The 26,616-nt window shown below is 41.8% G+C and overlaps 1 protein-coding gene across 1 annotated transcript; it reads left to right on the top strand.

Moving 5' to 3' along the window:
* The first annotated feature begins 660 nt into the window (after positions 1-660).
* pik3cg (phosphatidylinositol-4,5-bisphosphate 3-kinase, catalytic subunit gamma) lies at positions 661-23,405 on the top strand. Its single transcript, XM_082510174.1, has 24 exons — positions 661-890; positions 1,973-2,192; positions 2,278-2,449; positions 2,569-2,831; positions 6,067-6,153; positions 6,246-6,346; positions 6,475-6,644; positions 6,730-6,917; positions 8,850-8,957; positions 9,078-9,162; positions 9,247-9,676; positions 9,785-9,883; positions 9,965-10,100; positions 12,667-12,732; positions 12,863-13,006; positions 13,803-13,884; positions 17,891-17,994; positions 18,146-18,292; positions 18,376-18,466; positions 18,601-18,731; positions 20,623-20,734; positions 20,869-21,026; positions 21,152-21,233; positions 21,452-23,405. The coding sequence occupies exons 2-24, from the start codon at positions 1,980-1,982 to the stop codon at positions 21,649-21,651; spliced, it is 3,369 nt and encodes a 1,122-aa protein (XP_082366300.1). The 5' UTR covers positions 661-890; positions 1,973-1,979; the 3' UTR covers positions 21,652-23,405.
* The last annotated feature ends 3,211 nt before the right edge of the window (positions 23,406-26,616 follow it).

The raw sequence follows: 26,616 nt of genomic DNA, 5'->3' as shown, positions 1-26,616 counted from the left end.
AAAAGTATTGCGTGACTGCAGCTGGCACTAGGTATTTGATATGCAATTTTGTCAGTCACTACCCTCTAGTGGTTATGGTTACGGAGACTTATAGCAAGCCCGATAGATTAAGTTAGATCTAGTTACATATGCACATTTCCAGCAACTATTTCACAATAAATTAATAAAACACCAACATAAATGGAGCAACAACGACAGTGGGTAGCTCAACATATTTTATTCGTAAAATTCGGATCTTGTTATTTTTGCCCTTATTCCTTCACAAATGTATTACTTAAACCTCTCACGAGCGCATGTATTGGTAGTAATGTAGTTTCCTACTGTAGCCGCCAGAGGGCAGTGAACAACGGCAGTTCTACGGCATCGGATCAGGCATGATGCTGATGCCAGAAAGCACTAACTTAATTAGGGAACTATGCAAGTATGTATAATAATAAAAATAATAAATATACATAATAATATTGCTTTTATAGCTCTTACATGCTCCCTCTAAACATCCCTTCACTTTAGTTTGCCCTTAATATTTAAATGCTTTACCCTTTTTTGCTTTTACGTATTTTGCAGAAAGCGTGTTCAGCTTGGTGGGGCCATGTCACTGACTGTAAATATTATACATAATAACTTTCTGCACTGGTCTATGAGAGCATGGTGTCGCGTAATGGTATTTTATTTTGGAGAGAAGCCGGAAGTGTCGGTGTGACTCTGACTGGGCAAAAGTTGGCCAGAGAGTTTGACAAAGTTTCTGAGTAGAAGCGCCGCGTTTCCTTAACCACAAACTGTGCACATTAGCTTGAAAGTATCATTTACTCTATTCCGTGGTCTCTTCTTTCCGCATAAATGCCGAAACTTTTGTCCAAAGCTCCGGATTTCGTTGCCATCTTCGTTCATTGGTGAGTTTTTATAAATTTTATTTTACAGAATTACCGCCTCTCCTTTCGATTATTGCGGCAGCTGTACCGTTACACCCACAGGCTAACCCTGCTCGGCTGTGGTCATGTTAAATACAGGCTGAACTATCCCCACCAGTAGATGCCCCACGGTCACTTTTCAAGTGTTTTTAAATGTTTATGACACAGTCGTCAAAACAGCAGACTGTCACTAAAGCCACTTGTAATCACATCCATGTTGTTTTGAGTTTTGCTTCCTGCTTTTCAAAGCTTCCTCTGCTGATGTGACAGAAGCAGAAGGGAAACCCCGGCCATTTAATCCTGAACACGTCAGCCAGTGAAGATGATTTGAAAGAAAAGATGAAAAAGTATTTAGTTATTAGTGAGGTATATGAGTAATACCGTCTTGGTAAATCTTTACTTTCCCAAAAGCAGTGCCAGTACATGCAGTCGCCCTCAGTGTGTTTATTTTCCGTGTCTGATTCTGAAGTGTAGTTAGAGGTAACATTTAGATTGCAAAGTGTATTATTCTTGTATAGGTCTAATTATAGAGAGCTGTGTGTGTGTGTGTGTGTGTGTGTGTGTGAGAGAGAGAGAGAGGGGGGGGGGGGGTGTCAGTAAAACATTGAAGGTCTGTGGGCTGATTGCTGCATCTGCCTCTGCACTGACTGACTGAATTTTTCTGATACCAACTTTTAGGAAGTATGCCAATCTAAAACTGGATCTTAAAAAAAGAGAAGTAAACTGAATTTATGATGTGAATAAATGGAAAATAAGTTTAAAAAAAGAAATCTGAAGTCTTTCTTAATCTGGGTAAATTTGCTGACACAACATTTTGCTGACACGAGGAGGCGTTGCTGGACGATGCTTGATACCGGGATGGCTCTGAGTCGTCTATCTTCGAAGATGCTTTGGTATTTTATATTTTCACCAGCCAATCATGGCCTGTCTCAGTTTCCAGCATCAGCAGGAAACACAGCATGTTTCCAATTTCAGAGTTTATTGAAGGGAAGGGCTCGTCACAAATTAATGACACCAGCGCGTTGGATTTTTTTTCCTATTTCCATATACTCATCCTCCTCAAGCTAGGCGATGGACAGGCAGCAGATCCAGGTGAGCGACGAAGAGTGTCAAGTACCACGAGAAGAGAGCCGAAGGAGGAGGAGAAAGAAAGCCATAACCTCGTCCTGCTCCACCTCCATGGATCAGATCTCTGTCGAGTTTGTGCTGCCCACAGCTGCGCGGGGTGGAAGTGGCCCCGACACTCTGCAGCTGGACGTGGCTGGGAACTGGACTGTCGAACAGGTCCGGCTCGTTCACTCCTTTTCTTCTCAGACCCGCGTACCATCTGCTGTAGATGTTAAAAATCCTCACTGCGCCTCGTTTGCAGGTGAAAGCCCAGGTATGGATGAAGGCAGTGACTTCGAACCTGTGCCCTGAGTTCTACCAGCGCTTCTCTCCTGACCATTGCATCCTGTTGTACCAGAAGAAGGGCAACGTTTGCGAGATCTATGACAAGCACCAGGTCTTCCAGACGCTAGACTGCATTCGCTACTGGAGAGGTACCACGACCCACTTCTACCTGCAATCAGAGTCTGAGCTGGTCTTTAGCTGTGATGTAAAAATCATGTTTTGTTAAATCATGTTAAATTGTTTTTTGTTTGTTTGTTTGTTTCAAAAGCTCTGAAGAAGGATGTGGGGCGGATTCAGCTAGTGCCCCGCCCACAGCCCTCACAGGAGTCTGTGGAGTACCAGCGCTACCTGAACTACCTGATTGGCTACGACGTAACCGATGTCAGCAACGTCCACGACGACGAGCTGGAGTTCACACGCAGGAAGCTGCTGACCCCACGACGCATAGAGCTGTCGGAACGCGACCCAAAGCTCTACTCCATGGACCCCTGGGTGACACGCAAGCCTCTGCCCGAGCACCTGCTCTCCAAGGTGTGTGTATGTGTGTGTGTGTTTATAATAGTATAACACAGTTAGCACTGTTAGCTTTAATTACTGCAGTTCAAAATGACTTATATGTATATGCAAGGTTTGACCCAGAACTCCAAGCCCTGCAGACTTAAATGAAAACCTCTGTAAAATGATGTAGATGTTTTCCTATAATTATAAAGTAGAAAAGAAAAACGGGCTAGGTTATTTAAAAAAAATGGACCAACCTTTGCTACAGCTTCTGCTTCAGTCATAATAATTCATTTTGAAACCTAAAAAAAGTATTAGCTCCACACTTCATCTGCCTGTTCTCTCTTCTTCTTGAGTTATAAAGTCTGTGCTTGCGCTGATGACTGATACAGCTTTAGTCACACATAAAAGTGTGACTTGGAGTAGTAAGTTCACTAAAGAGCCACTTTCTTCACCAGCTTGAGCTTACAGGATAGACGGGGATGTCTGTTGCTACAGAAACCACCTCCTCTAGCCTTGTATACACCTATTTGCCTCCTAGTTGTATGATTGTAATGACAGGTGATTGGATCCTGGAGCGTATTACTACCAGTGTGAAACCCCAGGCTCTTCATTCAAAGTTCTTTCAAAAAAACTGACTGTGGAGTGATTTGCTTGGAGAACAGGGCAGAGAATGAGAGCAGCGAGTTTTGCCTTTGAATGAGATGAGGAAAATAGTGCATCAAGAAAACTGCAGATCAACAGGCTGAACTTGAACTTTCAACTGTTTGATGAATTTCTCAGTTTAGTCTTAATTAGAAATTATGTTCCACTAAATGACTGACCCTCCAAAAGTTGATTCTGTTCATCTGGATGTAGCGTTTTCAGTGGGAGAAACGTTTCGTCACTTATCCAAGTGACTTCTTCAGTTCCAGTTTTATAGACAGTACATTTGCATAATGACAGAAACTAGCACCACTGAAGGAACAATGGGCTGGGAGGTCAGTTCCTTCATCATGATTATGCAAATTCTCATGAACATTGATCAAAGACCACTGATCAATGGCCATGAGTACCATTCAGAGAGTTGGGGAATGGCTGCAATCACAGCATTGTAAGATGGCGAAAGAGGAGGGTCCTAAGGGTACTTAGGCCCCCTCCTCGATTCAGAGATGGTCTTTTTCTCTTTTCACCTAAATGGCCTCCTTGACTCCAAACCAGCATTCCTTCCTGTCCAGGATGTGTACATCCTTATCATTGAAAGAGTGTCCACTGGCCTGTAGGTGTCCATAGACTGCAGAGTCCTGGCCTGACGAGGTAGCTCTTCTGTGTTGTGCTGTTCGCTTTGCCAGAGGTTGTTTGGTTTCCCCGATGTATGCCCCAATGAGATGCGGTGTTTAGAAAAAATGCGTCTCAACTGTTCCAATACTCCTGACACGTACGGGATAACTACAGGTTTTCGCTTAGTCTACCGTTGTCCTTCTCTCCTGGATCAGCTGGAGCTTTCTTTTGGCGCCTTCCCAGCTTTGACAAAAGTCCAGCTGGGATAACCACATGTACTCGGGGCCTTCCTGATGTGATGTTTTTCTTCTTCTCTGGCCACTGTGTCTGTGGGGATGGTGTTGGCTCTGTGTTGTAGCGTCCTGATGACACCCAGTTTGTGCTCCAGTGGATGATGAGAGTCAAACCTTAAATACTGATCCGTATTGTAGGTTTACGGTACACGTCAGCTTTTAGATGTCCCCCATTACTGATGGAAATCTCACAGAAGGCTAACCTGACACTTTTCATATCCTCCCTGGTGAATTTGATGTGTCGGTCCACAGAGTTAATGTGATCCATGAATTGTGGTACGTCCTGAGATTTGATTTGCACCCAGGTGTCATCCACATACCTGAACCAATGACTTGGTGGTGTTCCAGAGTAGGATAGCAAAGCCCTCTTTTCCACTTCTTCCATGTACAAATTTTCCAGGATGGGTGAAACTGGGGAACCCATGGCACACCCATGTTTCTGCCTGTAGAACTGACCCTTGTATGTCAAATAGGTGAAATGAAGGCACAGTTCCAAAAGCAAACACACTTGGTCGATGCTGAGAGTGGTCCTGTTGCTGAGGTTGGGATCATCCTGTAATCGCTTACGAACTACCTCCAACGCTTCCATGACTGGAGTGCAAGTGAAGAGAGATGTAACGTCGTACGAGACCATGGTTTCAACTGCCTCCATCGTAACATCTGTCACCTTCTCAACAAAATCCAAGGTGTTCTGGTCGTGGTGTTCAGAGCTGCTTACCAGCGGGTTGAGGATCGAAGCCAGAAACTTAAAGATGTTATTGGTGACCGAGTTGATCATACAGACAATCGGTCTTAAAGGTGCACCCTGTTTATGTATCTTTGGTAAACCATACAGACTTGGTGTAGACTCCCCCGGGTACAGCCTGTGGTATGAGGTCTGGTCAATAGCATTGTCTCGTTCTAACTGCTTCTGACAGTCTATCACCCTCTTCCTGTAGCCACTGCCTGGGTCTTGTTTCAGGGGCTCATAAGTATTTTCATCATTGAGTAGTGACAAAATTTTCTCACGATAGTCTTTCTGGTTTAGCAAAACTGTGCACCTACTCCTGTCTGCCAGAAGGATGATAATGTTGTTGTCATTGTTGTTGTGAGTGCCTTCCTCTCCTCCATGGTGATGTTGGATGCTGGGAGCTTTGCATTGCTGCGACAGGCCGAAACCTTTGTCCGTAGTTGCTCTGCTTCCACTTCTGCAATATTGTTGTTTCTGTGGCTGTGATCAGTTCCACTAGCGGGATTTGTCTTGGCGTGACAGCAAAATTCAACCCTTTAGCAAGGATGTTTTTCTCTGTTTGGGTGAGCTGTCTGCCAGACAAATTCTTCACCCACTTGTCCTCGGTGTCGCATCCTTCTGTCTTCTGGCCGTTTTTGCATAATCATGATGAAGGAACTGACCTCCCAGCCCATTGTTCCTTCAGTGGGCTGGTTTCTGTCATTATGCAAATGTACTGTTTATAAGATTGGGGAAACCTGCAGTCAGCTCAGACTGAGGAAGTCACTTGGATGAGTGACAAAACGGTTCTCCCGCTGAAAACGCTACGTCCAGATGAATAGAATCAACTTTTGGAGATTTACTTACCTGGATGATTGAGAATGCATCAAAACGTAAATGACTGACCATTTGTCAACAAGCTGTTGGTCAAATGTTGGAGTAAATGTCTTAGTGTGTGTTTATTTAGACTTTCAAGTTGTTTTTTGTGTTCTGCTCCTCCTCTCAGATCAATAATGGCCACATTCTGGTGGTAATCCACATAGGGACAGCCAGCCAGACCATCAAAGTCTCCATTGATGACACACCAACACTGGTAGATGTGCAGTGATGAATTCCACTTATATCTTTACTGTTTCCTCTGCCTATTTCCTGTACAGTTTCCTGAAAGTTTGCCATCTTGTTTAGGTGTTGGCGAGCTTTTTTGCCAAGACATCAAATAAAAGAGCTTTGCTGGGCATCCCCGACAATGTGTGTGAGACTGACTTTGTGCTGCGGGTGTGTGGCAGGTAACCGTGCCATCGAGTTGGGCTTGAAAGCCGCTGATGGCTTAAACTGAGAACCAAGTTGAGAGAAACAGAGCAGCATTACTATTTTATTCGTTACATTAGAGAGTAAGCATGCCGCTGTCCCACAGGGAGGAGTACCTGTACGGAGAAAAGCCTCTGGAGAACTTTAACTGGATCCGTCAGTGCCTGAAGAATGGCGAGGAAATCCACCTGGTTCTGGAGATGCCTCCTGATCCCGATCTGGATCTGGTCCAGAAGGAAGACTGGGCCCAAGTTGATGACTGCACTGGAGTTGCAGGTAAACAGTTAAACTAAGCTGTTCAGTCATTTTCTTTCCACATGGCCAACCTTGTAACCCTAGTCTTTTGATTTTTCCCTCTCAGGCACCCATGAGCAGCTGACCATTGATGAGAAGGACCATGAACGGGTGTTCACCATCTCCATGTGGGACTGTAACAGGAAGTTCAGAGTGAAGGTGCTGGGTATTGACATCCCATCTCTCCCCAAAGTCCCGGAGTTTATTGTCTACATCGAGGCCAGCATCTTTCACGGGCAGCAGCTTTTAGCTCAGGTAATTGAGACAAAACTACACTTTTTCAAACGACAATTTAAGCCCAGCCATAAAACCAAGTTGATCCCTCTGCAGTCTCTAGATTAAATTACACTTTGTTTACCCTTTATTTTATCTTTAAATTGCATTAAACTTAAACTTAGACCACTGGCTTCCTACTGGTCTTCATCAAAGCTGAACCAAGTCATATTAACTTAACCTTTTGATCATTTTGTTGTGGCTTTGGAAGCATTTTTAGTGCATTTATCTGACAAATACTATTATGGCCTGTATTTGTATAGCGCTTTATTATGAGGTTAACTTCCTTAACTGACTGTGATCCAGTTTTGGTCCATGCAGATTCTCAAGCATCCAGGTCATGTCTTGACTTACCCAAACTGGCAGCGGGAGATAGCCTCCGCTTCTGCTGAAGGTTTCTTCCTGTTGAAAGGGAGTTTTTCCTTCCCAATGTCGCCAAGTGTGTCCTCATAGGGTCTCTAACTTACAATATTAGGCACCTTCAGGTGACTGTTGTGTTTATGTGTATGCTTCTTCCAATAATTAGCATATAAACAGAGGTTAAAATGAGACTAGCCAGGTAGGGTATACCTAAGATTGGGTGCTTCAGTGCACTCTCACTACTGGTAGCATGAGCATTGCTAACGTTCACTTCCTCTGTCCTGTCTTTCATCTGTCACACTTTAATGTTTTTTTCTCACCCAGAGAAAAAAAATACAGCAACTGCATATTTAGCTAGCAGATAGTTTGTGTTACAAACTACATAAAACAGTTTTGTGTTGAATTTGAAAATACAACGGCTGCACTGAGGTACCACTGAGCTCCCCGGGTGCTGAATTGCTGCCCACTGCTTCACTGAGTGAATGAGTTAAATATAACTATACAAGCCTTTCAGTCCGTGGAAATGGAAAACTCACTTAACTGTGGACAGTGACATTGGTGTTCCAGCACTTTTCCATTCCATGGCAAGCTTGAGCCTTGGTTGTTTCTGAGCATTCAAACCAGTTTTCTACCCTCTGTTTGGGTCTTCTTCTAGACCTTGGTAAAACGGTAAGACATCCAACTAACATGTACTTACATTAACAGTTGTTTAAACTGCTGATCCTGGAATCTGCAGTTTAAACATAATGGCCCATTATGCTTCCTGAACAGCTTTGGCAGAGCTCTGACCTCAGCCTCTTCAAAATTAAATGGTAAATGGCCTGTATTTATATAGCGCTTTACATATCCAGTCATCCACCCATTCACGGCAAGCTACATTGTAGCCACAGCCACCCTGGGGCGCACTGACGGAGGCGAGGCTGCCGGACACTGGCGCCACCGGGCCCTCTGACCACCACCAGTAGGCAACGGGTGAAGTGTCTTGCCCAAGGACACAACAACCGAGACTGTCCAAGCCGGGGCTCGAACCGGCAACCTTCCAATTACAAGGCGAACTCCCAACTCTTGAGCCACGATCGCCCGTGGATTATGCTTAAATGCTGGGTCTGTGCCAGGAAACCAACCAATTTAAATGAACTACCAATTCTGCCAAGAAGAATAGGCAAATATACAGCGAGATTTATTGTTGGCTACTAATAGCACCTGGTTCAGGTGCAACTTGCTAAGGGACATTTAACCCAATATTAGTGGCAGCAGCATGTATATTTTAGACCCTTTATGTATACTTAAATAGTGGATTAAAAAATATCTAAAGGAATTTCAAATTTGTGCACTCACTTCTTGTTTTTGAACTAAAGATGTATGCCACCTTAGAAAAAGAACAGTTCAAAGAAAGCATTGGAAGCTCCAAATTACCCTCACATTCATGCCCATGATGACTTCTGCCCACAAATGTATAAGCAGCATGAAAATATATGAAATAGATGGGTTTGAAAAAGGCTGGACGGTGATAAAAGCAGTGTTTTATTTATTTATTTTTTTTACATTTTTAAGGAGAGAACCACCTCTAAAACTTTCAGTGAAGAAGTGCTGTGGAACTGCTGGCTGGAGTTTAACATTAAGATCAAGGATCTGCCTAAGGGGGCATGCCTTAACCTCCAGGTAATCTAAGAAATTTCTTTCTGGTGCTGTTATCATTCTCTGTTTGTTGGTAGAATAAATAATCATTAAGCTGTAACTATTGTACTTTTGTTACATAATGGTTCTACGTTTCCCACCCAGGTGATCTGTGGGAAGCAACCCCAGATCCCAAATTCCAAAGGAAGCTCTTATCAAGAGAGTACAGCGGGAAGCAGCTGTCTTGATGGTAAAGTCCTCTCCCTTTCTGTTCTTTCGCATGTTGAAAATCTACAGAGCAATGCTTTATTCTGTGTGTTCACCCGGCTTTCAGGAAAGACCAAGAGTCGTCTCCTGTACTACGTGAACCTGCTCCTGATCGATCACCGCTCCTTGCTCCGCCAGGGGGAGTTTATCCTCCACATGTGGAAAATGCCAGAAAAGAGCGAGGAAAGCAGCAGTAGCATCAACGCGGACAAGCTCACCTCAGCCACGAACCCAGACAAGGCCTCTTCCATGGCCATTGCCATTTTGCTGGACAAATACTGCTACCCTGTGGTACTACCCAAGAGCCGGGATGTGGGCCGGGACTGGGCTGTTGGGGGTGAGGACGCAGAGGGAGGGGAGCGGGGTCAGAGAGAGATGCCAAACCACTTGAAAAAGCAGTTTGAGGCCATTGTAGGTACCGATCCCCTACATCCCCTCAGCCCTGAGGACAAAGAGCTGCTGTGGCACTTTAGACACGAATGTATGCGTGACCCCAGGTACTGATTTATTTCTTTATTTGTCCTTTTAAATTAAAACGACAATAAAGTAATGTTTTGCCCCAAAGTACTGAAAATATAATTTTATAACAAATGCCTTGCCCTTAGAGCCTACCCAAAGCTGCTGGGCTCAGTCAGATGGGGGAAACAGGAAGATGTTTTGGCGACGCATCGACTGCTGGAGCGCAGCAGCGCATGGGACACCAGGTACAAGAGCGTTTCAAACTGCCACTGTACTGTGTTTAGGATCAATGTCGTATCACCTTTCACCATAACATTGCTTTGCAGTGGTCTGGATGTTGGCCTGGCCATGCAGCTGCTTGACTGCCACTACTCAGATGCACAGGTTCGCTCAATGGCTGTCAGGAAGCTGGAGACGCTGGAGGATGATGATGTGCTCCGATATCTTCTCCAGCTTGTACAGGTACACCCTGTCTTTTTTCCTTTTATTTTAATATAAATAATATTTGGTTAATCTGAGTAAGAACCACTTCAGTCACAGAATTAGCCATCAGCTCTTTTCTAGGACCTTCCTACCTTTCTATACATGTGCATTCAGAGCTAAAGATGGAGGGAGGGTGTAAGGTCTCAGCACAGAGGAATCTGTGCCATGAAGCATCAGGGCACTCCTGAAGCCAAAAATGGGTCCAGTTTGACACTAGTGAGGTGTACCTAATAAAGTGGCGCCCTATGTGAGAGTCTCCAATTGTAATCGAAGAAGGCTGTAAAAGTATCTGCTGAGTCATCGACTGACGTGGGCCAGCATTAAAATCAGCTGTTATCTGCCGCTAACATTTGCATACCTAACATGTACTCGCTGTACTTGCACAGAACTTTTCTTTCCTCCATCTACAACCAGGAAACAGATGGTACATTTTGTATCCTGCTGTATTCTTTTGGCAGCTGAAACCACATTTGCTTACAAAACAATCAATCTAATGCATTTTTTAAAATGTTGCTGAATGCTAAAGTTGATCTTTTACAGTTTCTGTGTTGATGTGTCGATAATGTGAGACTGTTTGCACTTTAGAGTTGGACATTCGTTTCCTGTGTCAGATTCAGGCTCTGGTATCTATGTGACGCTGGTTAGCATAGCCTAGCGCAGACATGCTACACTTTAATCCTACGCTGGCAGTTTGTTTGGTGAACAAAAACACACACTGCCTGCTTTACATTGCTGCTGCCAAGTTTTGTGTTGTTGTGAGTTTATGATGCGGTGCTGATGAGCACACACTCTGCTGCTGTTACAGTTGTTTATTGTTGATTTCAAATGTGTAACCACTAACATTTGACTGGTCGGATAAATATTAGCTCGAGAGGACCAAGCCTCTTTTGCATTTACACTCTCACTCTGTCTGATTCACTGTTTCATGCTGTGAGTTTAGTTGACTCTGCAGTCAGCTTTGCATGAGCGATACTGTATCAGTCGTCAGCCGTGGCCAACAAAAGAGCCTTTTAGGAGAAAGACATCTTCCTAAATGCAGTTATGACATCTCACTGATCTGTGGAATATATTATACCATCAAAATTCTCCAGAACATGCATGTGTCAAAGTCTTTGTAGGGTGAACGTGAAAGAATACACATTACATACACTGTTTCCATGATGCTTCACAATATGCTAAAAAAAAGGGATTCAGTCCTTTTTAAACCACTCGCTGCCTCTTTTTCTAAACATTTAAATAGCAGTTATGTTGGAGCACAGTTACTTCTGTGTTTTCATTGCACTTGCTTTACTGCCAGTCCATGCTGCTTCCCAACACACTGTAGCCTCTGTTAAAAGGCAGTTCTTCTGGTATAAATGTGTGCACACAGCCTGCTAACTTCACCTGGCAGATGATCAAATCAAATCAAAATTTATTTATATAGCACATATTAAAACAACAGTGTTGACCATAGTGCTTCACAGTCAGTAAAAGCATGAGACAATTAAAACAAACAATAAAACAGGACAACAAAAAATAGGTAACAACACAACAGCCAACTAGTTAGAATCAAAAGCCAAAGTAAAAAGATAAGTTTTAAGACGTCTAGGTGCCACGGTTACAAAGGCCCGGTCACCTCTCGACTTCATTCGAGACCTAGGTTGTGCTAGGAGCCTGTGATTGGATGATCTAAGTGCTCTGTTGGGATTGTATAAGTGGAGTAGTTCAGAAAGATAGCTGGGCGCTAAATTATTCAGACTTTTAAAAGTGAATAAAAGAATTTTAAAATCTATGCGATATTTAACAGGGAGCCAATGTAATTTGGCTAAAATTATGCGTTCATATATTCTCGTACCTGTTAAAAGACGCGCCGGTAACTGAAGCCGGTAAAGAGAAGAGTGTTGGAGGCCCGAGTAGAGGGAGTTACAGTAGTCCAATCTGGATGTGATAAATGCGTGGATAAGCTTTTCAAGGTCCTTTAAAGGAAGGAACGGCTTTGCTTTGGATATCTGACGCAACTGGCAAAAGCTGTTTTTTACCACAGTGGAGACGTGTTTCTCAAGTTTAAAAGAGCCATCCAGGAACACTCCAAGGTTTCTTACAGCGAGCGAGAGATGCTAGCGAGAGGGCCAAGGGCATCAGCTAACTGGTCTAGCGGAGTGTGACTACCAAAGACTACCAAAGATTTCGGTCTTATTCTCGTTCAATGTAAGAAAATTATGTGATAACCAAATTTTAACTTCATGCAAACAGTTGAACAGAGGTTGCAAAGAAGCGGACACGTCGGATTTCAAAGGTGAATAAATCTGGATATCGTCAGCATAACAGTGAAAGGAGATGTTGTATTTTCTAAAAATTAATCCCAACGGCAACATGTACAAAGAGAAAAGAGCGTGATGTTGTTAGAAAGCCCACCACCACGTGCTTTGGAGTAGGAAGAATGTTTCATTTTCCTTTTTGTGCATTGCACAACACCAGAGGTCACACAGGCTTGTTGTAGACACACATTGTGCTATCATCAGAAATCATGTTAGCTGCTTTGTTTATGTGTTTGTGTGTCCTGCAGGCAGTCAAGTTTGAGCCCTACCATGACAGCGCTCTAGTCAGGTTCCTGCTGAAGAGAGCTCTGAGGGTAAGCAGACATGTGTCTGCCTGTGTTATGTCATTTCAGCTCTGTGTGTGTGTGTGTGTGTTTTACTAGCACAATAACTGCAGTCAAAAAAATGTCAAGTTAAACAACACCTTTTGTTTTTCTTTTGCAGAGTAAGCGTATCGGTCATTTTCTCTTCTGGTTCCTGCGGAGTGAAATCGCTCAGTCCAAGCACTACCAGCAGAGGTACGCTGTCCTCCTGGAGGCCTACCTCAGAGGCTGTGGTGAAAATATGCTGCAGGACTTCCGGAAGCAGGTGACACGCCCTATTTATAGATGTTTCCACAATTGTATAGTACTGTGAAAATGTGATACGCATGGTCTGAAGGGCAGGCTGTGAAGACGCCATTCTTAAAGAAGGGAAAATTAGGGGCAACCATCAATAACTTTGACAGCAAATTTAAATGTAGTTTTAGTCATAATTAGAGTAGACTTAACACGGTTTTCAAAGCTTTTTAATTTTCCTTGATGTCACATGTGAAATGTTTCCATATGTCTGCTCATCTCTTCCTCCCAAGCGTTGAGATTTTGTGACGTTTTCATGAGACACAGTGTGAACCAGCTGTACTGATCCTGGGGGCACATCAAATGAGCATGTCTAACCTCACTGCACGTGGTGATTACTTCTGATTGGATCACTTCCAAACTTGTCCCGCCTTTCTAGACAACTTAATAGTTCTGATTGGAATTTTCCGTTCAGAATTATTTCATCTCGTTTTTATTCGCTGGTTTCTGTCCTCGTGCATTCACTTTTATTTAGATATCATTTTTCTTTTCATCAGAGGAAAAGAAGTCATTGATGAAAATTGTGACAAAAAATTGTTGGTCAGCAAAATCAACACTGGTGGCAGCATGTCTTACGGAGTCCAAATTTGGGATAATCTTTACAGAGAATGGAACAAAAAGCAGCTGACCAAAGAAGAGCTTTGCCGAAGACTTCTTAATGAAATGACGAGAAAGCTGCCTAGAAAGGTTCAGGCTGTGTTGAAGAAGAAGGTGTTTGGGGGGTTGGGTTTGAACACATCTTTGACAGAAAGTCCTGATGCTTGCAGGTGGATATGACAGAGGCTCTGCAGAAAGTCACCCGTGAGATCAAGACCATGTCTGCAGACAAGTATGATGTTACGCCACAAGGTGAGGAGCAGAAACAGAAGCACTGATATGAGCCTATATCGTGTAGCATGAACGTGCATTATTTGCTTATTTTTTTTAAAGTAATTTAGTGGTACTCCTTTGTGGATGCCCCTGTCACCTCACAGTAAGAGAGCTGGTAGTTCAAACCTGCCGGCCTTTCTGTGTGGAGTTTGCACGTGCTCAGAGCACTCTGGTTTCCCCCTACAGTCCAAAGACATGCCTGTTAGGTTAACTGGCGACAGTAAACTGCGTTTAGGCGTGAAGAGATCGGGCACTAAGAGAAATCAGTCTGTAATCCTACAAAAAAAATCTGTGAAAAGAAAATGTTTTATTGTTCTTCTGCTTCTTTTATCTGGAAATGTGCAACCTAATCCCGGTCCAGACTGCAAATGCTTAAGTACTCCTTGTGATTTCAAAACTCGAACAGGTCTTGGTATCACTCATTTAAATGTCAGAAGTCTTCTTCCCAAACTTGAGTTTGTGAAATTTTGGATGAAAGAGTTAGATACTGATATTCTTATATTATCAGAAACCTGGCTTACTAAATCAATTACTGACAAAGACATTGCAATAACGGGCTATAATCTTTTCCGTTGCGACCGCCCCAGAAAGGGTGGCGGTGTTGCAATTTATGTAAAAAGCAAATTCCATGTTACTGTCGATTCATCGGTATCTGTTTGTAAGCAGTTTGAACTTCTTGCCCTCAAACTCCAACTTTTCAAGGGCTATTTTATTACCATTGTGGGCTGTTATAGACCCCCCTCAGCTAGTAGTGAGGCTTTAGTTTCACTTAGTAAAAAATCTACTTTAAATTTTAATGAAATTGTGCTGGCCGGAGATTTCAACTGGGACTGGTTGTCCTCTGCCTCAGACAGTTTTAAATCCATGTGTGATTCATATAATCTCACACAACTAATTTACAGCACAACTCGTCCAAATCTTAAATGCCCAGAAAAGTCATCACTTATTGATTTATTTTTAACTAATATGCCGTATAAATATTCTCACACTGGGGTTTTCGCAAATGATATCAGTGACCACTGTGTGGTAGCTGTAGTCAGGCAATCGAAGCTCCCAAAATCAAGGCCACAGATAGCTTTTAAACGAGATTTTAAGCATTTCTGTGAGCAAGCTTTCTTTCATGATTTATGGGACTATAACTGGAGTAGAATTTACCTGATAACTGATCTTGAGCTGGCATGGAATTATTTTTATGATACTTTTATCAAAATTATAAATAAACATGCCCCTATCCGCAAATTTAGAGTAAAATGCAGAAACAACCCTTGGTTTTCTCTTCAGCTCTCTAGTCTACTCAAAAAAAGGGATGCTGCCTGGGCTAAGGCCAGAAAAACTAAATCCGAAGCGGATTGGCTGATTTTTAGACAGCTCAGAAACCGTTCAACTTCCTTAATTAAAAAGGCCAAATCAGAATTCTATCTTTCAAAAACTACTAAACATTTGAACGATCCTAAAAAATTCTGGAAAATAATAAAATCTTCTTATGGGGACATAACTACAAACGAGATGCCAACTTTTGTTGTAAAAGACTCCTGCACTTTAACAGAGAAATGCGACATTCTAAACTGCTTTAATGAGCATATTGTTTCTTCAGGATCTCTATTTGAATCTTTATATCCAGATTTAAAACAGCTTAATCAACAAGAGGCTCTCTCTGCAACCGCTCAAACTGAATCTGTGGTCCAACCCTTCAGTTTTTCTCCGCTAAAGGTTTTTGAGGTCCACAGGGCTTTAAATCTGTTGGATCTAAATAAATCTGCAGGACCAGATCAACTTGATCCCTATTTTCTTAAGTTGGCTGCAGATTTTATAGCAGAACCGATAACTTACATTTTTAATCTTAGCCTCTCGAACAGTGAGATCCCTGTAATATGGAAATCTGCCTATGTTCTCCCTTTGCTGAAAGGAGGTGATCCTTCAGATGTTAATAATTACAGGCCCATATCTAAATTGTGTGTTCTAGCAAAAGTTCTAGAAAAGTTCATTAGTGAACAACTGAAAGACTTTTTGGACAAAAATTCAGTTCTTTCCCAACATCAGTCAGGATTCAGAAAACAACACAGCACAATAACTGCTGCTATTAAAGTGGTTAATGACATTGTTGATTCAATGGACTGCAAAAAATACTGTGCTGCTCTTTTTCTTGACTTGTCAAAGGCTTTTGATACAGTTGACCATGCTATTTTATTAAATAGTCTAAACAATATTGGTCTATCTGTAAATGCTGTAAGTTGGTTTTCAAATTACTTGTCAGCAAGAAAACAGTGTGTCCGTGCTGCTGGGTCTTCTTCCTCTTTTCTCCCAGTATCCAAAGGAGTTCCGCAGGGCTCATATTAGGACCATTGCTATTTTCTCTTTACATAAACAACCTTTGTGATAATTTGTCAAACGCAGCATTTCATCTTTATGCAGATGATACAATCATTTATTGTTCATCCCCTTCAGTAGCACAAACTCTGCAATTTCTGCAGTCTGCCTTTGATGTCGTTCAGTCCCATTTAACTCAACTTAAGTTGGTGTTAAATCCAGAGAAATCCAAGTTCATGTTATTCTCAAATGGCAAAGAGTTGTTAGCTACGTCTCCTAAGATTAAAACAATTCAAGGATCTGAAATTGAAATGGTCACATCTTACAAGTATCTAGGGATCATTATAGATCAGAATTTGTCATTTAAGACTCACATTCAAAGGCTTGTGTCGAAGTTAAAATTAAAACTAGGTTACTTTTTAGAAACCAATCCTGTTTCTCCCTCCAAGTGAGAAAACATTTGATTCGTGCAACCTTTTTACCTTTATTGGATTATGGTGACCTGCTTTTTATGAATGCACCTGCCCACTACCTAAAGAGGTTGGATACTGTGGACCATTGTGCTTTACGTTTTATTACTGGCTATGGAAATCGTGTACATCATTGTTCTTTGTATGCTGCTGCTAAATGTCCATCTTTGCATATTCGCAGACTCTCCCATTGGTTGATTTTTATCTATAAATCTCTCCTTGGGCTGGTTCCATCTTATTTATGTGTTTATATGTGTAAAAACCACAACCAATACAACCTTCGTTCGAACAAAATCATACAATTGATTGTCCCAAAAATCAGAACAGAATTGGGGAAAAGGGCTTTTAAATACGCTGCCCCTGCTTCCTGGAATAATCTGCAGAAGGAACTGAAGTTATCAGAATTGGTTACCTTGGGAGAGTTTAAGTCTGTCTTAAAGGAACGAGAGAACAGCTCTTTTACTCAGTGTGATTATTTTTAATGTACTCTTAATTTGATCTGTTATTGTATATTTTACACATGTTTGTATGGGATATTGTATTTGTTTTAAATGTTAGATACCTATGTGGTATGTGACTTTTGTTGCTATGATGCCAGGTCTCTCTTGGAAATGAGATTTTTAATCTCAATGAGATTTTTTACCTGGATAAATAAAGGATTAATAATAATAAAAAATGGTTGTCTCTCTGTGTTAGCCCAGGGTGTAAGCTCAGTTTTTGTCTTATGACAGCTGGAATAGGCTCCAGTGCCCTTGCAAACCCCAAAGTGGATATGTGGAAGAAGATGGATAGATGGTTTCAGTTTTAAATACAAACCCTCCAAGGCTTTGGTCCTGCTTATACAGTGAACCTGCTGACTTTTTCTTCCACACTGGTTTTATTTATTCTGTTATCAACAGAATATCACACTTTTGAGGTTTGCACCCCAAACCTTTGCTTTAAATGTCTACGGTTACCTTTCTTTGCTAAACATTCTTCACTAGTTTATTCTGGGTTGTACTTTCTGTGGTTAACACCAGCATTTGTATCTAAGCATGTGTAAAGCATGTCTGTTGTATGAATACATGGTTGCATGTATGTACTGTATGGTCAGATGTGTATTTATTTTTTATTTTTTGATGTGTCGATATTACTCTGACTATTCTAAACCTTCTAATTTGCACTAAGACTTGAAAAGACGTGTAAAGAAAGAAGTGTGTGTTTTTCAGTGGTGTTTCAGTTGCGTCAGAAGTTGGAGAATCTGCAGTCCTCTGGTCTGCCAGAGAGCTTCAGAGTTCCTTATGATCCAGGACTAAGAGCTGGAGCCCTGCTGGTGAGGAGCAAACACATCAACACGACCCTGCAATAAACACTGAAATTAGAACAACTTTCAGCTCTCATGAGTGCTTATTTCTGGGCAGAGACGTCAGAATTGTATCTATAAATGACTGAATTTTTGATGAAAACAATTTATCTTTATGTAGATTGAGCAGTGCAAAGTGATGGCGTCTAAGAAGAAGCCGCTGTGGCTGCAGTTCAAACGGGCCGACTCCACCACTCTCTCCAAAGACCCCATAGGCATCATCTTCAAAGACGGTGATGATCTCAGACAGGATATGCTCATCCTGCAGGTGTGTAGCAGCTCAGCCTTAGACAGGACTGAGAGAGTTATGAGAAGAAAAGTTCTGTAGCACTCCGTCTGTCTTCTTTGCAGATTCTGCTGATCATGGAGTCGATCTGGGAGACTGAATCGCTGGATCTCTGTCTTTTACCGTACGGCTGCATCTCCACTGGAAATAAGATAGGTCGGTTATTCCCTGCAGAGATACAGAAAACATATTAGATCCTGTGTCCCTCATTTATAACAACCAAGGCTGATCATGTGAGCCTGACAAATCCAAAATAGCGTGTCATCGCTGTCTTTATTGCATCACTGTAGGCATGATTGAGATTGTTAAGGACGCCACCACCATCGCCAACATCCAGCAGAGTGTTGTGGGAAGCACCGGCGCATTTAAAGATGAAATCCTCTACCAGTGGCTCCGGGACAAGTGTGTCAGTGAGGACAAGGTACGTACTGTATCACTGACAGCTTATGATGGTTTTACGCTTGAGCGGGGGTAGCACGAAGACAGTCTGCGGGCAGTCGTGGACAGCCTGACTACCTACAGAGAGTGTTTGTTGTCAGATGGGGTCAGTGTCAAAAATATGCAGTACAACCGGTCTGCGGGCTGCACTTGTTTGTCCTGTGGTCAATCAGCTGCGGTGAAGAGCGAAGTCCTAACACGCAAAGAGCTGAAGGTAAACCAAGTGCTAAACAATGAAGTTTCCACTGCTGTCACTGTGTTTTTCATGCTGTATTTTCCATCTTTGATGATTTTTCATGCTGCTCGCGTTCCTGGTCATCACTGCTCAGTGATGTGCAGCTGGGATTTTTTTTTTTTAAACAATTTATTGCTTAAAAAATCACACGGATGATGTAGAAGTCTCAAATAAAACAAATGGCATTACAAAGCTGTCATCTAGTTTTTTTAAATCCATTGGTGGACTTTTTTATGCCCTACTTCCATTTTCGCAAAGCAATCCAGCTGACCGGATTGAAGTCTTTGTCAGGCTGATTCTGGTCCCTGTCCCCCATATTTGATACCTCCGCTCCAATTCATCATTATACTTGATTACATGTCGCTGATCAGCAAAGCTTTAGTTACAAGCCTTGCACGCAATGCATGCATTAAGTAACTGTGTTGATAAGACCAGTTTTGCAGACTTTATTAGATCAGAGGAAATGACACTTTGAAGAGAGGAAGAGAGAGGAAGGAAGCAACCGTCAGAGTTTTTCCTGTCGCTATGGCACCCACGTGCGCTACTTTTAGCACAGACACCTGCACTCCCACAGTCTGCGCTTTTTCCTCTGCGTGGTTTTTTTAAACCGAGTTATGTTTCCAGTAACTACAAGGTCAAAGTTTCTTAAAGGGGACCTGTTACTCCTTTTGTCATTTTTGGCATTAACTCTGTTACAATAATTGATTCTCATATTAAATATGGCCAGAGTTTCAAATAAAGGGGTCAATATAATGTAAGTACAAGTCTTCCCAAATCGAATCTTCCCTAATCTAGCTCAGTTAGCATTGACTTCTTCTGCTTCTTGGGTGCTTTTGTTTATCAGCAGTGACTCACACACATACCATCAATTTAACCTGCCACCGTATAATTATGGCTGTTCTCTTTCCAAAACAGTATTGTTGTGTGTGTGAGTGAGTGTGCTCACTTGGCTTTTAATAGTGCAGCGTCTGTTGGGCGAGAGTGTAACTGAGGTTATTTGTTAAAGCTACAATTTACAGATGTGTCCAAAATGCATCACATGCAGGCAGTCAGAAAGCTACACTTCTGAAGCAAGGACTGATGCGAAGATACACTCACTGTGTGTGTGTGTGTGTGTGTGTGTGTGTGTGTGTGTGTGTGTGTGTGTGAGTGTGTGTTTGTGCCTCTGCATGTTCCCAGTGGGCAGATTCTGTGTTGGAGCTTTCATAACAACTGCTCATGCAAACTAGAGACTGTGCGACGCAAGTCATTTGTTCAAGAAAACTGAAGATGAAAATTAATAAATTTGACACAGAATTTAGAAAACATAGTGTGTAATAGTCTATCTTTGATACACTTTTAGGCTGTAAGAGTGATGGTGTTTCATTTTTTCCACACCCCTTTCAAAGACCTCTTTGAGATTTAAGACTTGGTTTAAAGGGTTAAGATAAAGTTAGGCTTAGGTCAGTGTAAGGGCTTTAGCCATTGCATTAGTCGTGATGATTAAACTTGGGTCTTCATGAGGAGCTGAATGTCCTTGTGCATGTTTTTAACAGCTACACTATTAGTGTGAAGCTCACTTATCAAAGCTGGATGGGTTACAGCCCGGATGTTGTCGTATACAAGTACATGATTAAAAACTCTGTTGTCTGTGTTGTAGTTCCAGCAGGCTGTGGAGAGGTTCCTGTACTCCTGTGGTGGATACTGTGTGGCTACATACGTCCTGGGTATTGGGGATCGCCATAACGACAACATCATGATCACTGAATCTGGTAATCTTACATCTGCGTTTTCACGTCACTGTCAGACAAAATACAGATTAAATAATTACAAAAATGGGATATTTTTAGAAAGAAATTAAACTCGAGTGGCACCACACTAACAGACCTCCTTTGTGTTTCTGCAGGGAATCTCTTCCACATCGACTTTGGTCACATCCTGGGGAATTACAAGAGTTTCATGGGAATCAGTAAGGAGTGGGTTCCCTTTGTGCTCACACCAGACTTCCTGTATGTTATGGGAACTTCGGGAAAGAAAAGTAGCCCCCACTTCCAGAAGTTCCAGGTGCTTTTTTTCATGTCAATACAATATAGATGCAGGAACACACACGTCCCATTCTTAAATTCATGCAGATTCATGCAAACACCAGTTAGTCACATTTGTCTATATGAACATCCTCTGTGTTTCAGGACGTGTGCGTGAAGGCTTACCTCGCCCTTCGGCATCACACCAACCTGCTCATCATTCTTTTCTCCATGATGCTTATGACTGGTACAATCTCCTCCTGATACCACAACACCCAGTTATTAAAACAATAATAATAGTGTCATTTTCACAGGTTGGTCCAGTTGTACCCAATTTGAGTATGACTGGCTCACCGGTGACAAGTAGTTTTAAACAGATTTTCAATCTTTTTAGATATTGATACCAAAGTGAAGTGAAACTAAGACATGCTCATGCTTTGACACTTATTTTTGGTTCATTAACAGGGATGCCTCAGCTGACTAGTAAGGAGGACATCGAGTACATCCGCGAGGCCCTGACTGTTGGCCGCAGTGAAGATGAGGCACAGCGCCACCTGCTGGACCAGATAGAGATCTGCAGGGAGAAAGGCTGGATGGTTCAGATTAACTGGTTTGTTCATCTGGTCCTGGGAATCAAGCAGGGTGTGGAGAAACGGTCCACTTAGGACTTACTAAGATGTATTCCATGAAAAAAAAAAAAGTCAATGACTGAAGAGTCATTGACTTTAAAATCTGAAGACAATCTAGAAGGATTTAAAATGTTTGCACACAATGTATTTTTGAAAGTGGTGTTTTAGGCATCTAGAGACTGGTCGGTGACCATTAGACAGCCACTGGTCACGAGGGAAAACCGTGTTCTCAACAAGTTTTTGAGAGTGGTTTAAAGAGATATACGGTTCTGCAACAAAAACCTCTTTCTGGTTGCTTTTTCAAGGAAGATGTTAACTTGTCTGCAAACACTTGAAAACTGCTCACCCAGCTGTAGTGAAACTGTTAAAAGTGCAACACAAACCAGAAACGGAACACATTTGCCCTCAAAGTAAAAGTTGGGCCTTTTGAAATGTGTTGGTTCCAGTGGTAAGGCAGAACTTTTACTTTGAAGGTGAACCTTCTCTGTTTCCTGTTTGTGGTGCGCTTTTTCAAGTCAAGGCTGCTTGCAAACAAATTGCTGTCTTCCATGCAAGCTATGGGAGACTGTGGCAATCTAATAGTGACCAAAACAATCACAAGGACGATTTGTGGTGCAGCGCTGATGTCACCTGGCAACCTTCCCCAACTTCCAGGAACCACTTGCCAAGTGGTTGCCAAATACACAGTTTTGCCTAGCAACTAGAGGTTGCCGGGGGAGATGGCCTGATCAGTCTCTAGGCCTGTGTGAATGAGCTGAGACCATCTGAAATGAGATATTTCGCTAAATAATGGGATGTCACTGTCTATAAAACGTCACTAACTTAAATTTTATCTGCTGAGCCATTCCTGCAAAGCTTTGCGCTAAAGGTTATATGCTATGATTCAGACCAAGGGGAGAGATAAACCAAATACAGGTATGACTGTTTTCACTGCACAATGGACCATGTCAAACATCAAATGTGTCATTTTTAGATGCAAAATAGGAGTGACCTAAGACTTAAAAGCACTGAATCTGTCTGCTTTAGTGACACCACTTAATGCAGTAGTTAAAAAGAAAGCTTTTAAAACAGAAGCAAACAGTAAAAAACGGATCTTTGCAATGTTTACGTTCATCCTTAAAAAATGTTTTAAATGTGGTCAGAGTATTTTAGTAGTGTTTCAGTGTCCAGGTAATTAAATGTTTAATATATATATTTGACTAGTATGCAAGAGTTTATTGAAATGGTTAGATTCTCCTTTTCAGAGATTGCAAATAATATAACACATCCAACTTTGTGCTTGATGAGAGGCTTATTATTTATACGTGAAAGTGGTTTTTATTTGCACTGCCCATTAAGGAAAAACTGTTCGATGTCTTTAAAACTGGAATTTCCAACTTCTAATTATGTAATGACTTAAAAACATGTTTCAGTCTGTTTTATGGCTGTTTGCTGTCTTAAAGTTTAAAATAACAGCCATGTACAGAGATAAGTTGCAGCTTACTGTATGAATATGTACTTTTGTCTTTCCACAGTTTTTCTGAAATAAACAGGAAGTGGGATTGTGTTGTCTTTCCATATCAGTAGTATCCATGTATCTATGTTGGAGATAAAAGCTAAAAGAAAGTTAAATGCAGTAGTTTGACAATCAGTGTTTTTTTAAAGTTTGCATTAAAACATTATTGGAAAGATGGAAAACTTTCTTCTTCTTCTTTTTTTTTGTAGCAGAAAGAACGTTTTATAATCAAGCCTTTTTGTGCGTGTAATTGCCTGTAGACGTTGATTCCGGACAATAAAAGGACTGAAACGTGTTTGTGCTGTTCAATGTAAGTCATGTCCTTTCACAGTAATACTCACTACAGCCAAGAAGTGTGCTAAAGAGCATCTCTGAATGCACAACATGTCATGTCAAACCTTGATGGAGATGGATTACAGCAGCAGGGGAACCTACCAGGTGCTACTCCTATCAGCTAAGAACAGGAAACAGAGTCTAGAGTTTGTACAGTTTCACCAAAATTGGAGAAAAGAAGACAGGGAAATGTTGCCTGGTCTGAGTTTCAATTGGTGCCTCAACATTTGGATGAAAGGGTGAGAATTTGGCAATATACATCAGTGCATGGATCTGTGTTGCCTTGTGTCAACGATTCAGGCTGGTAGTGGTAATAGAGTAATGGTGTAGGGGATATATTTTTAGCAAACTTTGGGCCCCTTAATACCGACTAAGGTACACTCGGGCAGGCTTTTAAACAATGCTATCTATTGATGGCTGCTTTGAGTAGGATAACACACCATGTCAAAACTCTCAAACTGGTTTCTGGATTATGTCAAGACGTTTACTGAATTCAAATAGCTTCCATCATGCCCATGGATAAAAATCTCTGTGAAGTATTTCCAGCACCTTGTTGAATCCATGCCATGAAGAATTGCAGCAGTTCTGGCGGTCCAACTTAGTATGAGCAAGATGTGCCTAATAAAGTGTCTGGTGAGTGTACTTCAATGATGGAAGTCCACTTTTACCACAAGATGGCGCAAGACCACAAGCTTGTCTCTACATTTACACGTCCCAAAGCTTGACAAAATAGAAACCAGTCTCATCCTTTCCTCTGCTCCTCTTTTTTCCCTGTATTTTTCCCTGTTCAGCTCCCCTTTTCCTTCCTGATAGTTATCCCATGTATTCTGTTCCTCCTCACCTTATCTCCTTTGTCTTCCCCAACAAAATTTCAGCAGAGTCGTGGGAGTAAGCGCACTGCACGAAGAACACATCTCTTTCAGTCTTTATGGCAGTACGCTTATGCCTTGTGATGTACAGTGTTGAGGTTCTAAATGGATTAGACAGATGAGCCTCCTCCTTTTGACTTTTTTCTATGTAATGTAATTTGTAAGGTTTTTAGTGTGCCTACGAACTGTATCGAAGCAAGACAATAATGGTGCTCACTGAATAGAGTGTTTTTTTTCTTATGCATTCTTGCAGATAGACATAAATCGTCAATGCTTTTATGTGCAACGTCTCCTCCATCCTTCTCTTTTGGACAACAAAAATATATTTTACACAGTGCTGTGCATAAGTATTGAGCCAGCCCTCATTTCTTTGTAGAAGAAGTGGTGGGCCTGCAAACTATTTACAGCAGATGGACAATATATGAAAGTCATCTCCTTAAGAAACAGGAAAACAAAATCCAGCAAAGACCTGATACAGGACCTAAGAGATGCATCTGACCCTTCAATTGATCTATTTACTGTTTATTGAAGCCTCATCAGAAATTGTGGCTGTCAGTAAACAGTTCTTAAGCAGAGGAAAAAGGGAAGAAAAGTCTGAGGTATGTCAAATTATACTTATATTGATTCTGTTCATCTGGACGTAGTGTTTTCAGTGGGAGAAACGTTTTGTCACTCATCCAAGTGACTTCTTCAGCTGACTGCAGGTTTCCCCAACCTTATAAACAGTACATTTGCATAATGACAGAAACTAGCACCACTGAAGGAACAATGGGCTGTGAGGTCAGTTTTTTGGTCATTAATATGCTAATTGTCATGACCAATGATCAACAACCAATGTTGACCAAAGACATATCCAAGAACTGGACTGAAAATCTGTGACAACAGGTCTTACGAAGTGATGAATTTGAAAGTTGTGCTCCAAATCGTTGTCTATAAGTATGGAGGAGGTCAAGGAGGGAGGTATAACAGTGAGTGTCCAGAGCCATCTGTAAAGCATGGTGGAGGGTCTGTCATGGTTTGGGGTTGCATTGCAGCCAATCTTGATGAAAATCTTGATGGACCCAGAAAAGTACCATCAGAGTTTGGTCCACCATGCATTACCACTGGGAAAGTATCTGACTGGCAATGGGTTCATTTATCAGCATGACAGTGATCCCAAACTGCAAATGCAGTAACAGCATACTTGTACAAAAATTCACACAGTGAAACACTGTCATGGATTTCCTCCCTCAAGCCTGGACCTCAAGATTATTGAAGCAGTATGCGATCATCTTGACAGAGAACAGATCAAAATGCACCTAACATCCAAAGAAGAGCATTGAACAACCTTCAAGAAGCTTTGAGAAGTATTCTGGGCGATCGTGGCTGAAGAGTTGGGAGTTCACCTTGTAATCAGATGGTTGCCGGTTCGAGCCCCAACTTGACAGTCTCGGTCATTGTGTCCTTGGGCAAGACACTTCACCTGTTGCCTACTGGTGGTGGTCAGAGGGCCCGGTGGTGCCAGTGTCTGGCAGCCTTGCCTCTGTCAGTGCGCCCCAGGGCAGCTGTGGCTACAATGTAGCTGCCATCACCAGTGTGTGAATGGGTGGATGACTGAATGTGTAACGCGCTTTTGGGTCCTTTTACTACTACTAGGGAGTAGTAAAAGCGCTATACAAATACAGGCCATTTACCATTTATTCCTGAAGGCTGCTTTTTTTTTTTTTTTTTTACCTTATATACTGTTTCCATTCATGTTTGCACATTTCAAGAAACCTTCAGAGTGTGCCAGTATAATCCTACTTAAATGTTCAGATTGCCGGTACATTTAAATAATTAACATTCAGTCTTGAGCTGTAGTATTTAAGAGCTGTAGCCCAGTTGGTCCTGATTTTCTATCAAAATTGCAAGAGAAAAACATCTTTTTATTTAACTGGATGGCTGTTATGTAACAAATGACTTAAAAAGTCCAAATTCGACTGTGTATGCAGCTCACCTGTTTGTCTGTTGGCTAAACAGAATTCTGAATAATTCTGAATAAATAATAATTCTGGGAACCCTCACTTTGATTCTCTTGCTGTAGGTAAACCTACAAAGTTGCAGGTATTTAACAAACTCACAGGACTGCTGCAAACAGCTGGAACTTAAGCTTTCCTATGTTTTGTGAAACATTGATTACATTTGTTTTTAGTAACTCTGATTAAAAACATATAACCCATCTGTGGTCTGCTGGCTTGTGTCCAAAGATGGTCCTCATAGTTGAAGCACTGATGACAGGACTCACAAACACTGTAGTGTTTCACCAGAAATGGTAACAAAACCTAA

This window comes from Aulonocara stuartgranti (genome assembly GCF_965226115.1).
Source record: "Aulonocara stuartgranti genome assembly, chromosome: 17".
Lineage (NCBI taxonomy): Eukaryota > Metazoa > Chordata > Actinopteri > Cichliformes > Cichlidae > Aulonocara > Aulonocara stuartgranti.
This window is presented reverse-complemented; position numbering and strand designations above follow the sequence as displayed.